The sequence below is a fragment of the Aquila chrysaetos genome, chromosome 11 (assembly GCF_900496995.4).
Source record: "Aquila chrysaetos chrysaetos chromosome 11, bAquChr1.4, whole genome shotgun sequence".
In the NCBI taxonomy this organism is placed as follows: Eukaryota; Metazoa; Chordata; class Aves; order Accipitriformes; family Accipitridae; genus Aquila; species Aquila chrysaetos.
The window spans coordinates 21,269,265-21,293,642 of NC_044014.1; the positions used below are offsets into that span (position 1 = coordinate 21,269,265).

Below are 24,378 nucleotides of genomic sequence, written 5' to 3' on the forward strand. Positions count from 1 at the left end.
CGTAAAGACTAATAACTGCTAACATGCTCAGGTACTAAAAAAGATTAGTAAGTTATTACATAAAAATGATCTCCAAAGCAAAAATCAATGCATGTGAACCAGTAAAACACCACCTAAACAAAACAAAACAAAAAATCTGTCTTAAATATGACAACATCCAAAAGCAATGGATAGACACTATATTAAATTGAAAAAAGAAAAAAGGAAAAAAAGGAAAAAGGAAAAAGAAGCCTGTTTGCCCAAGTGGTATTTTGTTCATCTTGCTTAGTATTAATCTCTAAAGACAGTCATACACATTAATGCTGTGTTGTGGTTTTGCTTTAAATGGTATAACTGTAGACATTTTTGCAGCTTCCTGGAACCAAAATAATGAACTTACAAATTGTATTTTGAAAAGGCAGTTTAAAACCAGTCGTTTAAAGATTAGAACCACCTTAATCTGGAACTATATTGCTGCAGTATCTTTTGACCTTTTACATCCTAGGCCAAAGGTAAGGATACGATCTGTACCAGGAAATAAAACACCACCTTTGATCATTTCTCCCATGATGCACCCAACTGACCAAATGTCAACTGAAAACAAAATGCAATGATATTAACATAAAAGATAGTTATTAAAATAAAGTAAATAAAAGTATCTAGACACACACACACACATGAAGTGACTATAAAAAGCGTGTGTAATGAAAATGAGTGAAGGTGAATGTATGCTAACTACAGGACCAGCAGAGACTATGTCCTACTGCTAGGTGCAGCCTGAATATAAATGAAGTTCTTAATTTTTTTTATCACAAGAAAAATCCATGTTCATTTAATAAAAAAAAAAACAAACTTGTACAATATGCATTTGCATGACACAACATCAATAAAAAGGTTAATCACTTCCTAACTAATTCAACCTGCTGCAGCAGCACAAGGATACAGTCCCTTCCTGGAAAGAGGATTTTGTGGCAAACCATTTCGCCCATAATGCACCCCACAGACCATAAATCCACTATGTTTGTAGCACAAAAAGAAGGAAAAGCAAAGCAAACGGTCATTTAAAATTAAAAGAAGCATAACATGACTGCATCCTATAAACTGCAGACACAGCACAGGAAGAAGAGCAAGTCTTTACATTAATCAATGAAAACACTTTAAAATACACCGTATATAAGGATTAGCTTTTAACTGTCTCAAATACAAGGCAGAAAAACATCCTTTTGTTTAACATAAGGGCTAGAGCAAGAGCTAGAGCAGAGAGAGAGGGGGAGAGAGAGATACACACGAATCAAGCAGAGTAAAGCTCTTCTGCAAGCTCTGAGGCTTGCAAAGCTACCTCTGGCAATAGACTAGATCGGAGCATCAAAGGTCACTTTATTTCTTGAAAGTAATTCCATTGTAGTTGTAGGAATAATTTTAAAAGTAGCAAAATAAACTGACCTTTAAAAATATTGTGTATATAAACAGTTTGCACTTTTAGGAGGAGACTTAATTGGTTATTACATAGGAATTAAAATGTGCCATCAAGTATTTCCTATAAATCAGATTACCATGCATCTCTCTCTCTTTAAATAAAAAGCAAACACAATCAGTAAAAGATCACTTAGAATTTTAGAGGATCAGTTAATGACAATATCAGTATGCTCCTAAAAGATTTTCAGTTAAAATTATTTGTTTAAAAATATTTCTTCAGTTATGCTGAAATAACATCTTACACAAAAGAAAAACTCAAAAGCAAATTGTTTTGGTATGAAATACACATTTTCTACATAACCTTAAAATAAATTGCTCGGAAGACATACTCAAAGATGCACAAGTTTACTTTTTTACAGGTATGCCAATTTCGTTAACGGTTGCTTTCAGAGATACTGTTAACTCTGTCGTTTAGTTTTCTTGAAGTCATAATAATGAAATTGTATTATTATGAATACTTTTATGTAAAACATGACAGTGGAATTTCAATTAAGCAGATAAGAAGTGGATTTAAATGAGAACAATTGTATTCTAAAAATCATATGTAAAAGTTCTGAAGGAGCTCAACAATGTCAAGCAAACAATATTGCTGCTTACTGAAAATATTCCTTCCCCCTTATCTACAAGTTCCTCTAAAATAGTATCTAAATAATATGGTAGGAGATCATAGTTGTACATATTAATAGGTCAAAATTAAGGGCCTGGTTCATTTAAAAAATGATTGTCAACATTTTATGATTAGTGGTGTTTTTTCTTTAAAAACTCTTTTCAAATACTTAAGTATATATTCTTTGGCTTAAAGACCCAAAGATTTGAAGCCAAGTTTTGCATTTGACATTTAAAATAAAATTCTGAATGTTGACTTTTTCACCTGCAAAACAATCTGCTGCCATCACAAACTAAAATATACCCAAATCTGTTGTAATTAGTTTGTGTCCAACATGATAAAAACAACACCTGTAATTGCATGGAGAAGTCTGGGAACAGAAATAACGCAAGTCAATGACTTACCTTCATGCCTCAGATGACAAATTACATCAGAGGCGAAGAAAAACATTGGAAACCATTCTCCTGGTCACCCTACAAAACCAAACTTGTGACGTTTGGGGGTGTTTTGGTTTGCTGCTTTCATTAATCAAACGAAACCTGTATTTTACAGGTCTCTAACTTTTTTATGAAGCTAGACTAACTTGTACACTGGGGACTGCTCCTGTGAATACTTCTATAGAAGACTGAGTAAAATCTCATTACAGATATGAAAAAATCTTTTTAAAAGTCTACTGCTTGTCATACAGAGTGTATTTTATTCTCAAAAACCCTGTTTGGAGTGAACTTACTATTTTCTATAATTCTAAGAGAAAAAATACCAAGTGAAAATGAAGTTCAAACCCACTGTACATACTAGGAAAGTTAAAAGTAGTTTTTTCAGATGGTCTGGGGCTTTCCTTGCTTTTCAGTGCTTCCTTCCTGATAATCATGCACCTAACTGCACATAAATCTCAATATGTTAAGCTATGTGTGCACAAACAGTTTTCGTGTCCTTCAGTTCTGAGTTTGCAACACCTGGTTTCTTAATGTAGTATACCCAAATGTGCTTCATCTCCTTCAGTATTAAAACCTATGTAATAGTTAACTCTATAATCAGTTTGTCTGGGATCTTTGCTAGTTTAAAACAATTAAAGATTTCATATGTGCGTAGTATAGTACCAAAAGAATACTACTCTGCAGTACATATCTCAGTCATCAAAACATATATTGCAATCCTCCCACATTAAGTTCAGCAGGGCACTGAAATGACATAAAGCTGCCAGATGACTCTGTTCAATTAAAATAAATGTTGATGTTAACCATTAGTTAGCTGCCAATTTTCAATATTTAACTCAAAACTAAGTAAGTTAACTTTTAATTTAACTATGTGTTTAAAAGTCTAAAATAGGCATCAGTGCTAACAGGTGAGGATCCCGGACAGCCCATGGTTCTTACTGTAAGCACATCCTTGATACCTGCCTCCCTGTCAGGGGAGCTCCACAATGAGGAACTCATCAGGCAGTGATTGAGTAACAGTTTATGTAAATAGCTTTTTAATGACAACAGTACACATGGAAATGCAAATTGTCTTCTGACTCAGCCCACAGATTTACTTTTACATTCTCCAGAAGTGTCATTCTCAACTCAATGACTATGTATTTGACTTTAAGAAGACGTGATAGTTTTTCATATGAAAATAATCTTTTATTCATATTGTGCCGCACAACACAATTCATGCTTGCTTAAGGAACTGGATTGTCACTAGCACAACAGGGTGCTCTAGAACACAATCTATTTAACTCCAGTAATAACCTAAGCAACATTTTCGTGGAAAGAATGTTTCGCACTTTTGCAACTCAAAATTACTTAGTATTTAAGAGAAAAATGTAAACTGGGCAAGCAAAGTCAGAAAACTTCTGATTTCCATTGTATCAATTCCTTCTGTGAGGCAGCTGCGCAACTAAGACTACAGCTTTAGGTTCCTTTATCTAGTGTCTCCTAACTGGCCAATCTAAAGTCTGGGGGAAAAAAGAGAATGACAAACTTAAATATATGCTTTCTACAAAACTTTAGCAGTTAAAAAAAAAAAAAAAACTTTAAGCTTGCTCCACTCAATCTCTGACTTCTAAATTATGGGAAAAATAGCCAACCATGGAGGCCTTTTGAAGGAACGTACATCCTCTCATGTACACTAATGATCCAAACAGAAATAAAACCCACACTCTTACAAAAAAGATCTATTCTCATTCCTTTGAGCTGGCTTCTTTCATTGTCAACACCGATAGAAGTTATTCTTCCCAGCTTTTATAAACGACAACAAAATCAACTCTCTGTGCACATAGCAGCTGTCGTTTACACACAACCTGAAGTCACTTGCTGTAATGGTATGCAGTTGCCAGGCAAGTTTGCAGACTATATTAAGAACCCTGAAAAGCAGAGCAAGCCCCAGTTGTGTCAGTAACCTGAGAAGCCATGCCTCATGTCACCAGGAGACAGCTACCAAAGCCTCAAGAATCACAGCATCTCATAGGCCTTACTGGAGGACTAATCAATAGAGGGTTTAAAATACCTTCAGCAAACGGTGACCTCTGTGCATTGTGCCTGCCTGAAGTGGAAACACCAAGTGAGCTGAACTGACCACTGCGACAGCAGATCAATGAAATAGCAGCAGAATTGGGGCCGCTACAACAGAATTTCAGGAATGACATGTTACTGTGCTTTCCTAAAGGGTACTAGCTGTTTCATTCAGAAGATGCAATGTACTTCATTGTGTTTCCCACAAATGCTGTATCCTTTCCTTATCTTCTTGTAGAAGATACTGAGGGAAGGGCCACAGAGCAAATATAAAAAGGAGGGAAATGTATGCAAGCAGAGGGACAAAGTAAACAAATTTCCTTAGAATTCATCATGAACCTCAAAGAATCTGTGAGGCTTCCCGACAGTACACTCTGCATTCTTGTCTCAAGTACATTGCTGAATTTTTCTTCAGCAACATTAAGAACTTAGTGTGACAGGTTTAAAGTAGGCTGGTTTTAATAAAAAGTAATGCCACGGTAGGTAGTTCTAGCTTGTTTGTTCCTCAGCAGCCTTTAAGTTCCCTACAACCCAAAAGGCTATATTGAATAGTTATTTAAATATTAAATTTAGGACACACATTTACTGATGAATTACAATTTATATCCTCATCAGGAATAAAGTCAGGTGAAGGTATATCAAGGTACATACCACATATTAAGAAAATATATTTCCAGTTCTTCCGGAATGAAACTTAATCTACCAAGCAAGTAATTTAGATTTTTAAACAAACAAGGCCCTCAATTTCTTCTCCTATTAAATGCAAACATTTCTAATGGGTTGAGTTGAACAAACAAATTGGCGTATCCAGAATCTACATTTTGGTCACAAGGCTAATTTATAAAATTTTTACAGCTTGAAAAAAAAACATTAACATGTAAAATGTGGTGTGCCAAACAAAAAAATAAAGCTATGCCAAAGAAAGACTATATTTGCTGACCGTTTTCTTTGTATCCCATCCCTAGGATGACCTCTGGTGCTCTGTAGTAACGAGTCACTACATAAGGCGTCATCATAAAACTAGTTCCTGCAGTTCTGGCCAGTCCAAAGTCAAGAATCTTCAAAGTGCAGTCTGACTTTACTACTATATTACTGGGCTTTAAATCCTTTAAAAAGAAACATCATATATGACTACTAAGACAAGCACAAAGTATTCTGTCGTTCACATTTTTAAAAGAGAATACTGCTAACATTAAACCCCACATATACAACTAAGTTATGGCTGTAACTGCAGTTTCTTTTCCCCTTGTAGTAATTCATGTGCATTCAGCAGACTACAGAATTAATTCCCTTATTGTGCTCATAGATTTATATAGCAATTAAAGAAGGAAAACACAACCAGTGTTACAAGATATGTTAGCAATGTCTGAAATAAATTGAGGTTAGTAAGAAATGTTAGCTCTGAGGAAAGGTCTAGAAACTGCTTGCTGGAACAATGGTTATTACTACGATGCAGAACACAAGTAACATGACAATTGCTGAAATAATTTGATGCAATAATCACCTCGATACAAGAATTATTAAAATTATAACATGAATGTAAAAAGTAAAAGGTTACTTTGCTAGTTGAGGCTGCATTACTTCTTTTGAACCAATGCAGATGTTTCCCTGAACAGGAAGGAAAGAAATCCCCATGCTCCCACAGATTTAGTTTCCCATTTAGGATTTGGTTTTATACTGATTTTGGCGACCAAACCCAAGAGGGCACCACTGAAAAACTGCCAGAAATTAACATAATCATTAAATTGGAGTGGAAAATGCTCTGATACAGCTTCAGATCATCTTAGAAATATGGCAACTGTATTTTCTTCACTCGAACCCTAAAACCACATTGGCAGTACTGGCTTTACAACATCTATACGGACACTACACAGGCATACTCGGTCATTATCTCAGGAGGATCTTACACACATCTGAATGTCACAGAGCAAATATTACAAACAGGGTAACTTCAGTATAACTTTGCCATCATAAAATGATTCATAGCACACAGGCTGACATAGATAAGGCTGGGATCCTTTCTGCCTACAATCTACTAAGATGAGAAAAAAACCTGATATGTGGCAGAAGACTCCAGCACTGGAGCTACAGGCATTTGATAAGTAGCCCTATCTTTCACTGTTTCATAAAGACTTAAAAGTGGCTATCTGCAAGATATATGTAGTTTTCATTAGTACTTGTATGGCTTTCAGCAAACTCTTCAGAAAGCTAAAAAAGCTGCCTTAAAGACAGAGAGAAAACCACAAAAACCAGTTCCAGAACAATAGAATTTTAATGGGTAATTAAAAGTCTTCATACTTACATATTCACACATGCACTTCCAAATCACACACACAAAGACTACGCAGACAACTTTGGCTTAGAAGATTCTCAAATGCCACGAATGAATTCAAGTATTATAAGGCATTCCAGCTATTTAATATGCATGTTTCAGATTCTGCTACAATCCTGTTCATTATCAGCTTTATTTTTACGCAATTCTATTATTTGGAGGATGTTCATTGCAGAATCCCAGGTGCATGCTCATAGTATTAACTATACTCATCCTCCGCAGAACTGCAGGATTAACACTGAAAATGTTAAGAGATCCTCCCTTTGCAAGAGAAAAATCACTACGAGGACAAAAAGCAAAAGCTTACTAAGTACTGTCCATCCTTAATTTCTGAACATCATGTAGTTGTCATGAAGCCTAGGAACATGTTGTAATTTGGAATACAGAACTGTCCTTCAAAATGATGGAGGCAAGAGTTGACTTACACTGCATCGAAATTTATGCAGAACCAATACCTGTTACGTATTAAATAAACATAAACATTAAAGGACTCAAAAGCTCCTATAAGAGTGATCAAGTTAGTTAAGCTCTATATATTCAGAACCTATAGCAGAAGATATCTCAGCTAGCCTTAAAAATGTAAAGTATCAGTGCCTAAAAATCAGAGATTATTCATGACTGTCTCCCCATTAACCAGACAGGGAGAGAAGGGCATCTCTGGAGGATAATTCATGGCTTCTATGGGCTTTTCCCTTTCTAAAGAAAGATTTGTGTGACGGGCTTCCATAATTAGGCACCTTTGTTAAGTGCTCAAAATCCGGCAGAATACAATGTTTCATAACCTCCATGCAAGACTAATGAGACACTTTGTGTCCTTCAGCAAGTCAGTGAGGCACAACTCTGCAATGCTGATCATTCATCCTCCTCAGACTGCAAAATATAAATGAATGTGTGATTGTGAAATATAAATGTATGTGTACTTCTACACTTGCTGGAAACTCCATCTCTGCAAAATGCTTTGAGCACAGTAATGTTCATTTGCCAACATCTGTTAGAGCTGGTGTACAGCTATAGTCAGTTCTTTACCAGGATTAAATCTTTATTCACTGATGGGGCAGCTAAGTATGCACTCTACAGCTTCCAGGTGAAATTGTCTGAAACTCTTTGTGTTTGATCTCTGCCTTGTTCTGTGCCTCTAGTTTGCTATGAAAAACCCTCTTATTTCTATGGCAGCTAGTATCCAGTGCTACAGGCACATTGTAATTTCAGTCATTCAGCAAGCTTTGAAAAAGTTACTGAGATGCTGAGATTATCGCAGCTGTGTTAGAAGCTGAAGAACTTGGTTAAAAACCATGTGAAACTATCAACACCAAAAAAAGCTTAAAGCTCTAGAGGACACTAAAGAAGTACACTAGATTCATAGTGTGAATGCTTCACAGGCAGCCACAGTCGTGCAGACTATATTTAAGGAGTAACTAATTTCAACAAAATAATTAGCTTTAGACATTAAGGACAGTAGTGCTGAAAGCGCAGAAGAGTGGTATCACCAGTTACTATTGCAGCCATACGGTCTATATGAAATATGTCCCTTTTCAAGCATGCCATCCTTGTCTTATGAGATTTTGTTTAACTTGTTCCACAGAGAAACAGGATTTTGATGCTTTACACCTTGAAGTATAAAGGCGTTAATGCATGCAGCAGGTAGGTAATGCAAATGTTTTGCCTGAACACACTTAATCTTCTAACAAGGTCTGAGAAGCTGTCAGCTGGAAATCTACCATGAAGACATGCAAGTGAAATGCATCTGCCCATGTCCTTCAAAAGCATTCATGCATACATATGTTACTATTTACATAGCAATTGTATCTATAGTCTCTTTGGAATAGGTTATCCCTGTACTTAATATTACTGCACAATATGAAGCATTTCAAAGACTTCACCCATATTTACAGAGGCAGGAATTCTATCCTCAAAGCTGTCTTTACTCCTGCCCAACAACTACCCAAGTAGTTACTTTTTTTCTATAAATGTATGAATGTTTACATTTATCCATCACTTCTACAGGCTCAATGGTTTGATGCCTGCTTTATAGCAGTACGAACCACCCTTGAAGCAAGTGAAGTTTTAGAAGCTCCCTTCTGCCTGTGCTGACATCCACAGAATGAGACGCTTTTACATTACCTACTCTAGCACATCCATACAATATGCAGTGTTCCAAAACTAAAAAAGACCTAGGAAAACCCACAGCATTAAACTTGCATACCTAAGTACTGAAGAGACCAGAAAATGTGAAGCTGCGTACAAAACCATTATTTCAATCCCGCAGGTGCATGCATTAGGACACAAATGGCTGCATAATATCAGTCATATGCAATGTAATACCACAACTGTGGTAAGTGAAGTAACCTAGTTTTGCCTAGCATTCCCAGAATAACGCAAGAAGCCCATCGACCTGTCTCAGTGCCCACATGCAGACCAAGAAGCATAGGGTGCAATGTCTGGTTGCAGGCCATGCTTCTGCCTATCTTCCCTGACCCATCCCTTTCAAACACAGCAGTTCAGCGCAAACTGCATGCAAGAAGGAAGCCTTCACCTTCCCTCCCTGAGCTCCTCACTGGAATGAGGCAGCTGATGAGTACTAGAACTAGCTGAGCAAAAGGAAGCAGTGTTTGGCCATTCAAACCATATTCTCTAGTCAAACAATTGTCCCAGTTCCCTTGAGGGAAAAAATCCAGCATACTGAATGGGAGCGTCATATTGCCAGATCCAGCTTGCAGGCCATTCAACACCCCAGTCACAATGAGGTGGATTACTGAACTGGACAAGCATCCTAACATAGCAATTCCTGCCTTAGCACTCAGAATTGCCATTCGTGATTTGTTTTGCTGGGTACATCATCCATGAGGAAGACTATGTAGTAATGACTGAAAGTATCACACATGAATAATCATACCTTCTGCATAATTTCAGAAATGAAAACTTTTAAAACTCTAAAAAAAATTACAATGAAAAATGTAGCACTGTACAAGCTTACAATTTCCCAAAATAGCAGAGATTATATCTGAAAAGTTACAACTAGACAATCTCAAGAAATCTTCATGCTACATACAAATATATAAGATATGTTCAACTTGAACAGGCAACCTTAAATTCTGAATTTCTTGACTAGACTGCAATACACATGCCATTTAAAAAGCAGTAGTCAGTTTTGCCTGTGGGCAGTCTGAGTGAATGCTTTGTGACACACAGGTGTATGAAAGTTCCACTTACAGGTCTTTATCATCATCTGTTTATCTGGAGGCTTCAGGTATTTATTCATTACTCTGCTAGTAAAAGAGCAGAAATAAAATGGGCAGTTCTTTCAAAAGATGAGATTTCAGGTTTGGTTACCAAAACAATAAAGGCAGAGGCACTTTCAGATATTCTTTCCTGTCATTACTACTAAAGTAGAACATTAATAGAAATAGAGGAGGTAATGTAACTCACTGCAGAAATCTTTATTTGCTCTGTGCAGATTATTATGAAATCATTCAAATATTCAAAAGATTCATTCCAGAATTACAGTGGGAAAAGGTAAGTCTGGTGATTTCCTTTCAGCTTTCTCTTTCTACCTGTGGGACAGGCTATGAATCACCCTTTGCGCTCCTATTTCTGAATTTTTTGTGTCTTTTAAATACTCAAGGCAAAACCACGTACAATGCAAAATATACACAGTGAAGTTCACTTACCCTATGTATAATTCCAGCTGAATGAAGATGTTTGATACCACACAGCATTTGATAAAGAAGATAGGACATTCGTTCATGGTCTAGCTCCATCTGAATCACTTGGCAGAGATTTGCATCCATGAGCTCCATCACTATGTAGCTTATGAGGAAAAAAAAAAAAAAAGAATAATAATCAGATAATACTGCCATTTGATTTATGAGGAAAAAAAAGAATAATAATCAGATAATACTGCCATTTGATTGTATTCTTTCCCTTGTTCATCTTTCTGCGTGAGTATTTTTGAAATTAATTTTCAGCTTTAGTTCAAATCAGACTTACACATCTTGAAATTCTTCCAGGGATTTTTGTGGTGTGAACACATTCAGTAGGCCGATTATCTGTAGGAAGGGGGAGAGGAAGTATAATTGCACCACAGCAATAGCAAAGTTGCAAAGTCAACATTTCAAAACCAATGCCCAGTATTCTGATGCAAACCTCCTGGTACACATTGAAGCTCAAGATGCTCAGTGGCTCAACCAGGCCTAACATGCTGTAACAGATGCTAATGATATTAGGAGGAGTATTTTTCCTCCACAAATCACATAATCTAAAGACACTCTGTGTGCATTAACAAGATAATATTCAAAGCTTAAAACCTAAGGCAGTTAATCAGTCTTCCCCTGCCTCCTACTTTCAGTTTGAAGAGAGCTGGTAAGACTTTTATTGCATATGAGGAAAAATAAAATTAAAAACTGACAAAGACTACCTAAGAGATACCACTTTGCCATTGACAGAGGTAAAGCAACAATTCCGCCCAAAGAGAAAAACAGATTCTTGGAGCTGCTTTAGGACATTTCCCAGTTGCTAAGAATGGATGGGATGTGCAAAAAACAGGTCATGCTACTACTCATCAAGAGTCAGGCATGCTTGCAATAGTTTATCATCATACAAATTATGCTATTAGGTAAAACATCCTTCAGAGACTCCACATATAAACCGTCTCTGTCTTAGAAAAAATACAAAATTTTCCCAAGTAGCTAAAAGACAGAGTAAGTCTTCTATGGTTCCCTTCTTCCCTAGCAGTCAGGGGGAATTTTATCTTGCTGAAGGGGGATTAAGAGCAAAAGTGAGGAAAACTGCACACAGCTGTCTCTGAAGGAAGACAATGGCCAATACCAGTCTTCTGTAGTTCAATGCTGATAAATTTATCACTTATTCTCTCCCCATTTCTGTGGTCTGGTCTACTCCACAGCTTCTTAAGCATCAGACAGTTCCTGTTGTCACAACACAAGATTCCTAACTCATTCATGCACCAGGGGAAGGAAAAAAAAAAAAAAAAAAAAAAAAAAAAAACACCCACCAGCCTTTTTTCTCCTATTTGTCTAGCAGTAGCAACAGAAACAAGGATGCACTTACCACTCATGGCATTCTTATTTGCCAGCTGCTTGTAAAAGATAGCAATGTAACACCAACTCCCTTCCTGAGTTTGAAAGGGGCATTTAAAGATTGGGCAGGTATTAAAACTAGTCAATAATAGCTCTTCTGAAAGATCCTTCTGTACTTATCACAGAGATGCAACCATGCAATGAAAATCTTTATAATCTACAAAGGATGCCATCCTCTGAAGTCACTTTTAAGACTTTTACAAAGAATAACCTTCTAGTTATTTCTTTAACATTTAAAGCAGGATACTGCACTCACATTTTTGTGATTAACGCACTTCATAAGAACAAGCTCTCTGTAGGCTCTTTTAGCATGGGTTTGGTTCTGAAACGGTCGGCTTAACTTCTTGATTGCAACATTTCGTTCAAGGATGGCATCATAAGCTGCACTGTAATTAAAAATAACATTATTACATCTCAGTGTCAAGGTCCTTTAATCTGTGGCAGTTGCCACCTTTTCCAAATACCTTGTATTATGTTTGCAGATAAACCGAATTTCCAGTATTATTCAGCTTTAGGGAGTGTAATAGCAAAATGCGCTTGTATGCTGAGCGATTCAAAATTTAAAATGTTTCCCAGCTTCAAAGTATTAACACATGACTAACTCCACAAAATAATACAGGATCTCTGCTTCCTAAAGTGTCTCACTAAAGATACTGACTTCTTGCCATTCATTGGCACTCAAGAACAGACTGCCTAAAAAGATCCAAAACACTTCAAACATAAAAAGCACATCAATTTTATGTAAAATCTTCACACTGAAAGGTAGGGAGGGGAGAGCAAAAGTAGGTTATATAAAGGTCCCATGCTTGCTTTCACGTATGCAGTTGCTTAATATCCTCATGACAATGAGAGCATCAATGTCAAGATAAAATGAAAAAAAATGTTAGGAAAGCTTTAACATCTTGATGTCGCTGGCTTTTACTTGGTAAAAAGAAAGAATAACATTTTGTTGCACACTAATGCCAAGATTGTCATATGATTCAGTGACACAGGCTGTTTAACTGACGAAGACCGTTACTGGGGACAACTCCCATATCACATTTCCATGACAGGAAGGCACAGGTTTTGTTTCCTGTAAGAGGTAATACGACAGCTGACTACCATGCAGACTCAGGAAATATTTATCAGTTACTAAGAAAGCCTCAGCATGGAAAATACCGTTTTCTTGTCTCTTATCAAGAATGGTACGCAAACCTAATGAAGAACATCTGCCAGTAAATGGTCAGCACCTACTAAATCCAACTAGCTACTTTAAAAAGCATGTTGTCTACATAGTATATAGGCTTGAACGATTATTTTTTTTTTTACGTCATCAAAACCTCTAGTCACTATCGAAGAAAGAAAAAATGGGAACAACATATACTGGTAACTTTCCTTGGTTTACATTTTCAACTATCTGGAATTTCCCCCACCTACTCCCAAGATAAGGAATATCTTATGAAAGAGCAGCAAAGAGGTGGCCAAGCAAGACTGCCAACATGGGACTCCTGTACCAGTATTTAAACTTCGGCATCCCCAGTACATAATGGTAGCCTTAGAGTCCGTTTCAGTAATAGATACGGTTGAGCCTTTAGGCCATCTACTTAATATTCCTCCAAATCAAGTTGGATCAGGTTTTTAAAAAACAAAACAAAACAAAACAACAACAAAAAAAACCCCAAAATCCCAACCCAAATCACAGGAATTACGCCCCATCTCCTCCAGACATGGGCAAGATTTAACCACACGAGCACTCCAGTCCTCCTCAGGGTAATCAGAGCAGTTTAACTAAAAAGGTTTCAATTACCACTAGCAGCAATTACAGAATGACACTAGAGTAATTACATGGTCAGTTTTTGGATTTCAGCTCTAGAAGGGGCAGTACATTTGGAAAACGGGCAGTAACATATGACTGGAAATCAGAAGGACAATAATAACATCTAAAGCTTTTGCAGGCATTTGTGTAGCAAGTAAACAAACTCTAGTCAAACAACTGTCTGTCCTCATTATATTAACACACATGCAAACAAAATTCAGATCAGTTTTTCTGCTGCTGCTACTTACAGACCAAATAATCTTAATTCCAGAAGTTACCATTTCAAAAACAACTCTTTCTAGAGTACTGGCCTTCAAGATTTCATTTGCACTAAGCACACTTTTTTATTATTAACCCAGCTAAAACACAAATACGAAACAAAACCAGACCCATACCACACATTCTCTAAACACTTATGAAGACAAGAGCAAGGCAGTAAAGACGTTGCAGGGAAAAGTACTTGAGAAGATTATGCTTTTTCCTACCTTTCTCTTCCTTGATGTTTCTTTTGTATTTTTATGCCCCTGGTTAGCATCTTAAGAGTTACAATAAACTGGAAAACCTGCAAGTTCCTGTGCTATCTACATCCTTCTCTTGAACATTCAAAAAACTCGCAGGAAGCTTATTTATCTTTGGGACAGTATCACTGCACAAGAAACAGTGCCTACAAGCTGCTAGTTGCCACCAATCTTAAATGGTTCAGACAATCTTCAGTCCACACAGCAGAGCTCTTATTCAAAGAAATATTTTCAAGTCATTTTCCTAAACTGCATCAGGTATTTACATATTACAATGACAGTCAGCATCACAAATGCTCACTAACCGGTATCAAGGACTACTTAGATTATGAAACTAAGTAGAACAGGCCCCCAACAAACCATTTCAAGAAGTAAAAGCATTTATAAGCAGCAAATATTATATAGAGTATTTCTGGCTTTTGTTTCACTGTAAACAGTGTGGCTTAGGATTAGGATTAGTTTCTTTATCCAGGTTTTTTTTCCCTCCATTAATTTACGGGACTCAGCACAGCTGGATGAATTTGCACAGAAGGGCATCAGTTCGGAAGCAGGAAAGGACACAGGTCAAAAAGCAACAGCGACAGCCCTTGCTGAGGAAAAACAGCCAATAATTACTATTGCTGTTTTGCACGTAATGGGTAGTTCTCCACACCCCTACTCAATAACATAAACCAGTTAAAGGACTCAGAAAATTCTATTAAAGGAACCTAAAAGTACATTTAAATTTTAAAGAAACCTTACCATACTATCCCTTGTGCTCCTGATCCTATTGGTTTTAAGTTTTGATACCGTTTCAATACAGTGAAAGTAGAGTCTCCAATTTCAACACTGTAGAAATTGTTGTCACGCTTGCTTCTACTCATGGCGGCAGCTTAGTTAGATCGCTTCATCCAAATTTTACTTCTGGCCTGTAAAGAAATAAAATTTGAAAAACTAAGATTTTACAACCGTATGTAATTTGACAAAAGGCAAAATTCTTTGATACGCAGAAGACACTTCCCAAGTAAGACCCATATGCAAATGTATGCTATTTTTAATGTCTACAGGAATGAGATGGCATGTGTCTGAAATGTTTTATTTTTAGGAATGTTCCTAAGATAGGATTCTAGAAGGGCAAAAATAATAGAAAAACAAAAATGAATGGATGGTAGCAAAAATCTCAAAACGGCAATGAGAGAAGATCAAAAGCCAGGAAGCTATATGTCATCCAGAGAGCTCCAAGAGTGCTGCCATCCCTTCACACACACACATGCAGCAAGGGAGCAGGGTTTGGACCAGACATTCTCCAGAGGTCCCTTCCAACCTAAGTTGTTGCACGACTCTGTAAATACAAGAGTGACAAAACATCAACAAGTCTTCCAGACATTGCGATCATCAAAGTACTCTTGGTCACAACAGCTAGGAATACCTGTCACTGATATGGAAATATACAGTCAATCTAGGTGAGAAAAGGAAAACTGGCCTTGTCAGAGATCTCACATACTAGCTCCTATGAATAAAAGTAATTATCATGGAAAGAGAGAATAAGAGTAGGAAAAGAGGTTGTATATTCCACCAAAACCCCCTCATATTAAAAAAAGAAAGGCAACATCTCAATGCACATGTCCACAGGAGAAAAAAATAAAACTGCATGGTGGCTTTTACTGTATCATTTCCTTTTTCTTTGATGTTAACTGTGCACTTTTAATTTTCTCTTTACATGGGTTTTGGGTGTAGCTGTAATAGATATCTAGTAGTGCAAATTCCTGTTTGACTAGAAGAAGAAATTCCTTCATTTCTTCAAGAGCAACAGCATGCTGTCTTCCTTTGTTACTAACTTAAGGAATACATTCCCATATCATTATTCAACAGCCCCAAACAGATTCTTAGCTTCTGTACACCATGACACTATACATTTGTTAAATTTTAAACAAGCTTTGAAAATGCAGACAGTGCAAATGTAGCCTCCACAAATAATCACAAATGTTGTACAAGTAGAATTCTTTTTAAGAATCTGTAAATTTACCAAATTCCACTTTCAACTAGCTGACCTGTATTCATTTCAGCCACGACGGTGCAATAAAAAGCACTCTGAAGTTCTAAAAAGGACACATCTTTATTTATATATTAGAAATTAAAAACCCACTGCCTTAATTGGCATTTATCTCAAAAGAGATGTCTAATAAACAAGGACCTTTTCCAAAACACTGTCAAAAAAGTGAGTTTCTGTCACAAAGACTTAACTAAATACCAAAGGAACTTGTATCAGCGCATTAGCAGTATTGTTAAAGGCTTCCTTCTCCAGTTGATAAGGGAGTCATAAATGGACAAGAACTGTTGCCTAGCACAAGAAAAACTGTATACAAGCTGGGGATCCAGACTGTAAATGGTAGCTCTATGGGGTGGAGGTAGGCTTACTGGAGGGAGACAAAAAGCCCAATTTCTTCGCAATACATGACACCATCCCCAGCTCTTTCTCCCCTATCCATTTTATTACTACATCTTGGGACACTGCCTCTTCCTCAACACTTCCTTCACAGATGTACTCACACAAAGTTTTGGGATAAAGATGCCCAACAAATACATAATGACACACCCCCCCTCCCCAAAACAGAAGAGAGAAAATTTGTTGTGGAAGGTATGAAATCAGCCAAAAAAATTTTTGAAAACAGAAAACAAAGAATGAAGACAGTAATTCACACAATCTTACATCTGTTCGTCATCAGCTGAGAAAAAGGACTAATGAGTTTATCCACTAAAACTGTATTAAGATGTAGTGACATTGAACAATGTAGGATTAGCCAGAACAGCTTAGTAGATAGAGCTCTGCTGTTTGGTATCAGCATCAAGATAATGAAAGTTTAATACTTCACTTTAGGTAATTCCTCAGAAACAAATGCAGGAAGGACTGCTACTTTCCATGCAAGGTCTTGAGATGAATGTTGACACCTTCCCATTTAAAGGTCAATACTTTGAAAAGCCAAAGCCAAGTGTTTAATTGAATTTTCTTTCAATTTGGTAAACTTCATAGGATCAAAGGGTGAAACAAAGCAAGTACAGTTTAAGAAAAGGATCTTGAGAAACTATTCTCTTAGAATTCCTTTATATTAACAGATTTTACATGTATACTGTACATGGTATGATTACCAAGCAAATTTTATTGCCTTAAAGCTTTGTCATTTGCTATGCGTTCAATACTGTAAAATGTGCTTGGCAATACGTACTGGGAAATTTGTATTTACTAATAATTTTATAATTCATAATAGTATTTTAGCATATATCAGCACATAAAACTTGCTTATTTTTACTAAGGTAAAAAACAAGAATTCTGTGTGTAATCTTTCTGTAATAAAGCTTTCACTCCTTTCTGAATATATTAGCTTTGCAGTCACCTAGGTACTGCCTATAACCAATTAGTCTACCCCTTTCTGCTCCAAAGATAATTGAAAAAAAAATAAACCATTTGTACACTAAGTCTAAGCTTCATAATTGAAAAGCCCACACTCTGGACTATTAGAGTAGCAATGCTAATCCTAAGAAAAAACCAACTTTGTGATAAGGTTTGGTATGTAAATTCTCTCTTTCACTTTAGCCTGTGATTGTATCATGGATAGAGGAGATCACCATGAAGCGTTACGCTCTCATGGTCCATGCCCCTGCATTCTGCAGGTGTCTCCCAAAGCAAAGCCTCCAGGGAAGATGGGGAATCTATCCACTGGCCAAAGAGAAAGCAGGAAGAATAGTTTTGCCTATACATGAGCATTGGTGCCAAAATATTTGGCTGATAGACAGCTTCGGTCAGGACTACAACATGCAGGAGGCCAGCCTGGCACCAGCCCACCATCTCACTCATTCTAGGCTGAGTCTCCCCTTCTTCAACACTCTGGTTTTGCCACTTCCACTCTCTGCTGTGCATGAGGCACAGCAAGCTCACCTCTCTCAAAGAGCTGTGTCCTCACCTGTCTTTCCATACCCATAGAAAAAAAACAGGCTTATCTAAAGAAGATATGTCTAACTAGGCTTTTTCAAGCTTCAGAGTAAGTACACGATGGTTTTGCTCCCCAAGCTTGAAATCAGTTAGAGACAAAGTTTCTTTCATTTGACTGCCTAAATAGAGAAAGGAAACATCTATAACATCTACTTCAACAATAAAAAAAATTTACATTCAAAAATTCAAATATTTTAAATCTATTTAAGTAGCTATTCAAAAATTTTTAAAAGAGGAACTATTCCAACATAGATTCTTAAAGCAAAATACTGTAGATAAAATGCCCTGAATTGTGATACAATGTAAGAGTTACAGTTAGAAAATTAAAAAAACCCAAATCTGCTAAACTTTCTAGTCCCAAGAATTATTACATTCCTGTTTTAATTCCACACAAATTACAAACTCCTGCTGTCAATGGTTTAATTATAATCGGTTACTTAAAAAAGAACGAGCTAAGAATTTGAGGGACATGATTCAGTGACAGTCAAATATAATTAAATGTGCCTCTACCCTGTTGAAGAATTTACCAACTGATGTCAGCCATGACACTTAGAACTTAATATTAAAAAAAAAACAAAACAAAACCAAACAAAAACCCCAATTAGTAAAGAATAAAGAAATAAAATGGAAAAACCATAACATTCTATAAAAGCACTATCAGATTACGGTTTAAAAGGTTTTCCTTGCTACTGGACTCTTCAAAATGTTGTTAAAAAACACGCCATACATTGCATGTGAATAATACTGAACAGCCTACAATGCACTGTATCTTTCTACTGACAGTTGAAAAACCTCAGTCTTCCAGTTGCCAATGCATAGTTAACTCTTTACAAAATAAATTACCAGAAAGTTTCAGTGAATGCTTCCCCCTTAGTCATGAAACTTGAGTAACTCCTCCTTATAACTGATGTGCTTTTTAATAGCTGTGGGTAAGAGATGTGACCTACCTGAACCATGCCTCATACACCCCACTGCTACCTTGAGCCATACATCACTAGGCTTGCAAAACTGTGAAGACTGAAAGTTTCTCAGACCACTATTTGGCAATATTTCCAAGTCCTAGGAAATGAGTAAAGAGCAAGACTGAGGAGATGGGTTTTGCAGTACAAAGATTGCTTTTGCAGGAACTATTTACAGGAGGAAGCGAGTAAAAACAGACAGCCCTGCTCTTCCATACAGCAAAACCAAACTTCTTCTGCACTTTCAGTAAGGCACTATTTCAGGGAAGGGACTGCTTTCTGAAAAAATAGTTTAAAGAACTCCTGAGAAACTTCAAGTCAAGGTGTAAAACACAAGTAAAAGCAGTCAAAACAAAGAAGAAAAACAAATACTCAGATACAACTGGGAAGTTTTCGTACTTCAATATACATTTGCATACAGCATCTCTGGAGCACCACTCCAAATTTAATGTCATATTTTTTAAAGACTAATATATGTAATGTCTTGCATCCCAATGTGCACCCCCCCCCCCCCCCAAAAAAAAAGTCTGCTTTAGATTAGGATATTCTTGTTTACTATTCCTCAGAGTATTTATTGACAGTCAGCACAGTTCAAAACATGAGAAGGATGAAGATACCAAACAGATTAGCTGAACACAAACATTAGCCTGTTGCCCAACTGACTTACAAAGAAGCCTGAAAAATCTTCATGTAGCTAAACATATGCTCGAGCACATGCAACCAGAATCATAGTAGTTGGTTCCTTTCCCATTATCCATGAGGTTTGTTCCCATAAGCTTCACAGGAGATTGAAGTATAGGCTTATAATAATGGCTGAAGCAGAGAAAGAATTCAAAGCACCCCACACCAATAGATAGAATAGAGAAATGACATCAGTTAAACAGCGATAGCAAGAGAGAGGGGTTGAATAAATGAGGAAGGAGGGAGAGGTATCCTGGAGTGAGGAAGTAGGACTATCTCCACTTGCATCTAAATTATCACTCCTTTTTCTGCAGCCCCATGCACTGTTCATCAAAAATTATCAGCCTCTACCGTGTTAGCAAGAGGTATAGTCTACCTCTTCATTTTTAAATGCATGCCCTTCTAGCATAACACTGACTTATTCAGCTTGAGAAGAAATGGAGTCAATTCTCAGAAAAGCCATTTCTTGCACATTTTGTATGGTGAGCTATTGTGGCATGTAAATAAGCCACTTGGACGTAATGCGCTCAGATCAGCACAGATGACAGAGGTCTCAGAACTTACATACTCTTTGCCCTCGCCTCCAACTCTCCAGCATTTCCTCCAGCCATTACAGCTTCCTCAGCCTGAACCAGCCCTGACATCCATCTCCTCTGTGCCCATCACCTCAAAGTCTCTTATAACTTCTACACAGTTTTGTCCATCAACCGTGGAAAGTGTAAGCCTCTCATTTTACAAGTAAGTTTACTTCCACCCAATGTTTTGCACCCACTTGGCTCAGAACCCATTGTGCTCCCTGTCTCTTTACCTCTCACAAAAGCATCCTCAGAAGTGCCTGGTATTGCCCAGCTCTGTAAATACAGCTCCCAGAAGAAAGCCAAAGACTTCATTTTTTCCTATCTGCTAATTTACTACCTGCTAATTTACTGGTGACTAGTCTTATGAAGTCTAGCTTCAAAGATCCACAACACCAGAAGACTTAAGTCTTTAAATATTAAACTAAGTCTAAATTCAGAAACCATCAGAGTTTCAACATTCTTACACAATGTATGCCTGCAATGTCTTTCATTAAAATATGATTAAGCTATACGAGATAAACTCGCCTGCCTGAAATTTGACATTTTGTTCCATTTTCTAGAAATTCTGCAGAAACACATATGGGAAGAAAAGCAGGATGCAGACTCCAGATTTCTATTATTAATGAGGAAACTAATAATACATTTGTCCTATTAACTGTCAACTTGCCAGAACACTGTAAACTGTCGGCAGGGGAAGAATCCCGCAGAACACTTCAGTTTCCTTTCACACATCAACTATTGTGCTTTTCCTTGAAAATACCTTGCCTATGCAAATTTCAATACATGGCAACCTTTTAGTGGCAGCCTGCAACTACTCAAAATAAGGATACTCCAAAACTGAACCCTAAGATAGTAAGGTGTGGTTTGGCATATTAACTTACTAATTCTTCAGATTGCCATAAGTAGTATTTACCCAAGGAAGCACAACAAAAATGTTGGAAATGGAAATAACACTATATCCATACAGTGAAAGTCCCCTAGGGAACCCCCTAGGCTGTGCATAAGTCTTAGTCTGATTCCACTAAAAGCAACTAGAATTCAATAGTCCTGCAGGAAACTTAAGATGGTCAACAATTTCCACTCATCACTTCCTTTATACAGCCTGATAAAGTTTAAGTTGTAAAAGCTTGAACATGGACGCATTGAACCTGTAGCTCCTTTAAAAGCCAAGTAGCATATAACTATGAAAGTAAATATTATGGCTAACCTTAAGAAGTATGTACATTTACAAAAGTGTTTCACTGACACCCCATTCTCCTCCTCCTCCACAAGTGAATAATACTGATAATGAAGATTGACTAAATTTCTTGACCCAGCTTTAAAATAAGCACATTTAAAACAACAGTAAGATTTTAGAATGAAAGAAACTATGTATAGCAATGTTTATACACAAATATGCAAACATCTGCCATTTACTTCTGTTTAAAGAAAGGCATGTACATTAGCATTTCTCGAAAAGACTGTTCTATATAAACTAGCTGCCTTCAAGGTATCTGGAAGATAACATAATGCTGTATTTTAATACTAATATGAAACTTTGTCTCTAATACAGAAAGCATTCTATTTATTAATCAAGGTGCAGGACAATGTACGGACAGTATACATTAAAATATTTTTCTAGTACAGCCTAAATATACCGGAGAAACAGAGGGCTTGGGGATAGAAAGGTGGGGTGGGAAAGAGATGAGCTAATCCTTTGCTCACAAAACTTTCACTTAATAAGTCCTACTGCAGGTGCATTAAAAACCTTAGAAATGGCCAGATGGACTTAGATATAGATAAAACAAAAAACTCCCAATGCAAAATCATATAAACAATAGCAATATATTTGGTAAACTTGCCTTTGCAGAGTGTGTAAATTGATTTCTTTAGAAGGCAGAGAGAGATGACTTGATGCTCATTCCAGACCCCATTTTATTTAATGCTTTTTATGCCTATGATCTATACCACTGGACAGTGCTATAAAGGGGCCTCCAAAGTAACAGAGCTTCAACTCTAAACAGCATACTTCCAAACTGTAAATGAACTTAATGTGTTCAAACTAGAGCTGGCACCAGTGTGGCTCAGTCGAGGATTATGGCTATGCGGAGCTTATGGTACAGACAAGGTTATCAGACCTGTACCCACCACGTCATTATGGCTGGACTTGGGCAATCTCACATTTTGCTTTTAAGATCAATCCAGGCTTATGTGCGTGAGGACTCAGAGAAGTTTAGCTGAAACAGCAGGCAATTACAAGAACTTGCCCAGCTCACATGGGCCCTAAGTGTTGTACGCCTGAGTTAACCACAGCAAGTTTATGTATCCACAATTAGTTTAATTGGAAAACCATGTGCTTTCAACTAGACATCTGAGTATTTACCTTCAGCGCAGCACTACCATCAAGTAATATTTTCTTGGCTATCACACCTGCTAGCCTTCACATCAACTAGATACCAAGTCTATGCTTTTTAAATTAGAGATCACTTCAAAAACAACACATAATTATGCATAATGTTACTTCTCTCACGCAGTGACCTGAATGCATGCATTCCAGGCATACAGAGGAACAGAAATGGAACAGGTTTTGTGGAAGAAAGGATCTCTCAGTTTACATTAGAGCACAAAATATTTTATGACCTCTTCTGTGCTTTTCCCTCGCTAGAGAGAGTAACAATTAACAGGAAAGCTTCAAAGGTTGCATTGCAAACTGACAAAAAGCATACATTTGAGAGCTGTCTCTTCTCTTCAGACAAAGAAATGGAACCCAAGAGATAATTTTCCCACTAGGGACATGGAAATAGAATTGGCTAGAATACTACCAACTTAAAGGGTGGAGAAACATATGCTCTGTTCAGCTAAGTCTCTAAGACTGCTCGTTAATTGCTTTTTTCCTACCTTTACTAGACAACATGAAATGAAAATCCAGGATTCATCCCATGCTACAGTGCACAATACCTTACCCTAACTATCCTTTTATGTAAGAAATTATACATATTCAGTTTGTTCCTACTGCAGTGAAGAAGTAGAGCTGAGAAGATATTTTCATACCCTTATAGCTTGAAATGTAAATATAAGAAATGAGAAAAATCATAGGATGCAAAAACCATCATTAGTTATAAGTTTTGCGTGGAATCAGACTTGGGTTTCATGTTCATGGTTTCTAAAGCAATCCTTTCCTCAGAGCAAGCATAAATGGGCTTAGTCTTAGAAGAAAATTAGGATGCTAAACCAGCAGTCTTTGGGGCAAGACATGCCTTAGGTAGGTACAACACAAATACCAGCTAAGACAGCGATCTACCTACATGTACTGAAGACTGGGGGCTCCTAGGCAAAACTGTTTTATAATTAAGGAAGGAGATTACTACAGTAGCTGCTCAGAAGTAGGGTGACAAAAGATGAAAATCATGACAGTTAAGAGATACAGAAATGGAAAAAGACAATTTTTAAATAAAACAATTGCATACATTAACACATTAATTAGTAATACAATCACCATTACAATGACATACGCTACCTATCAATGTCGATTCAGTAACTCCATTTAGAAGGGGATCTAACACTATTGAAATTAATATTCTATAGGAATCTGTGGTTGACCTAGAGAAAGCCAACAGTATTTCAAGTATATACCACATTGCTACTGAAAGCACAACAAATGCACGGTGTATATAAAGCTCTTGCAAGAATGAACTTTATTTAATTTATTTGTGAAAATACAGTTCACACAGAGCTGATTTGTACGCATCATGTTTGTGAATGCTTGTCTAATTTTCAGCTGTCACATTTAAAGGCTTCGGGACATCTGCTAAATGGATATTGCAAATAGAGCCCAGTTTTCAGATATTTAATAAAACAAATGCTTCAAAGGCTCAAATTTAGGAAATGAAAGAACAAAAGCATTCTGTTTCTTAAAGTT

General features: G+C 36.9%; 1 protein-coding gene across 4 annotated transcripts in view; it reads right to left on the reverse strand.

Moving 5' to 3' along the window:
* Positions 1-24,378, reverse strand: part of MAPK8 (mitogen-activated protein kinase 8) — a 48,741-nt gene that overhangs the window by 7,580 nt on the left and 16,783 nt on the right. For 3 of the 4 annotated variants that reach the window (XM_030029746.2, XM_030029750.2, XM_030029747.2), the window contains exons 2-7: positions 15,037-15,203; positions 12,239-12,368; positions 10,877-10,935; positions 10,558-10,696; positions 5,498-5,663; positions 502-573 (exon numbers count right to left, since the gene is read on the reverse strand). In XM_030029746.2, the coding sequence (XP_029885606.1) occupies positions 502-573; positions 5,498-5,663; positions 10,558-10,696; positions 10,877-10,935; positions 12,239-12,368; positions 15,037-15,158 (688 nt within the window). In that variant the 5' untranslated portion in view covers positions 15,159-15,203. Of the gene's footprint in view, positions 1-501; positions 574-922; positions 995-5,497; positions 5,664-10,557; positions 10,697-10,876; positions 10,936-12,238; positions 12,369-15,036; positions 15,204-24,378 lie in introns of all 4 variants that reach the window. The other variant, XM_030029749.2, reaches the window with a different exon arrangement.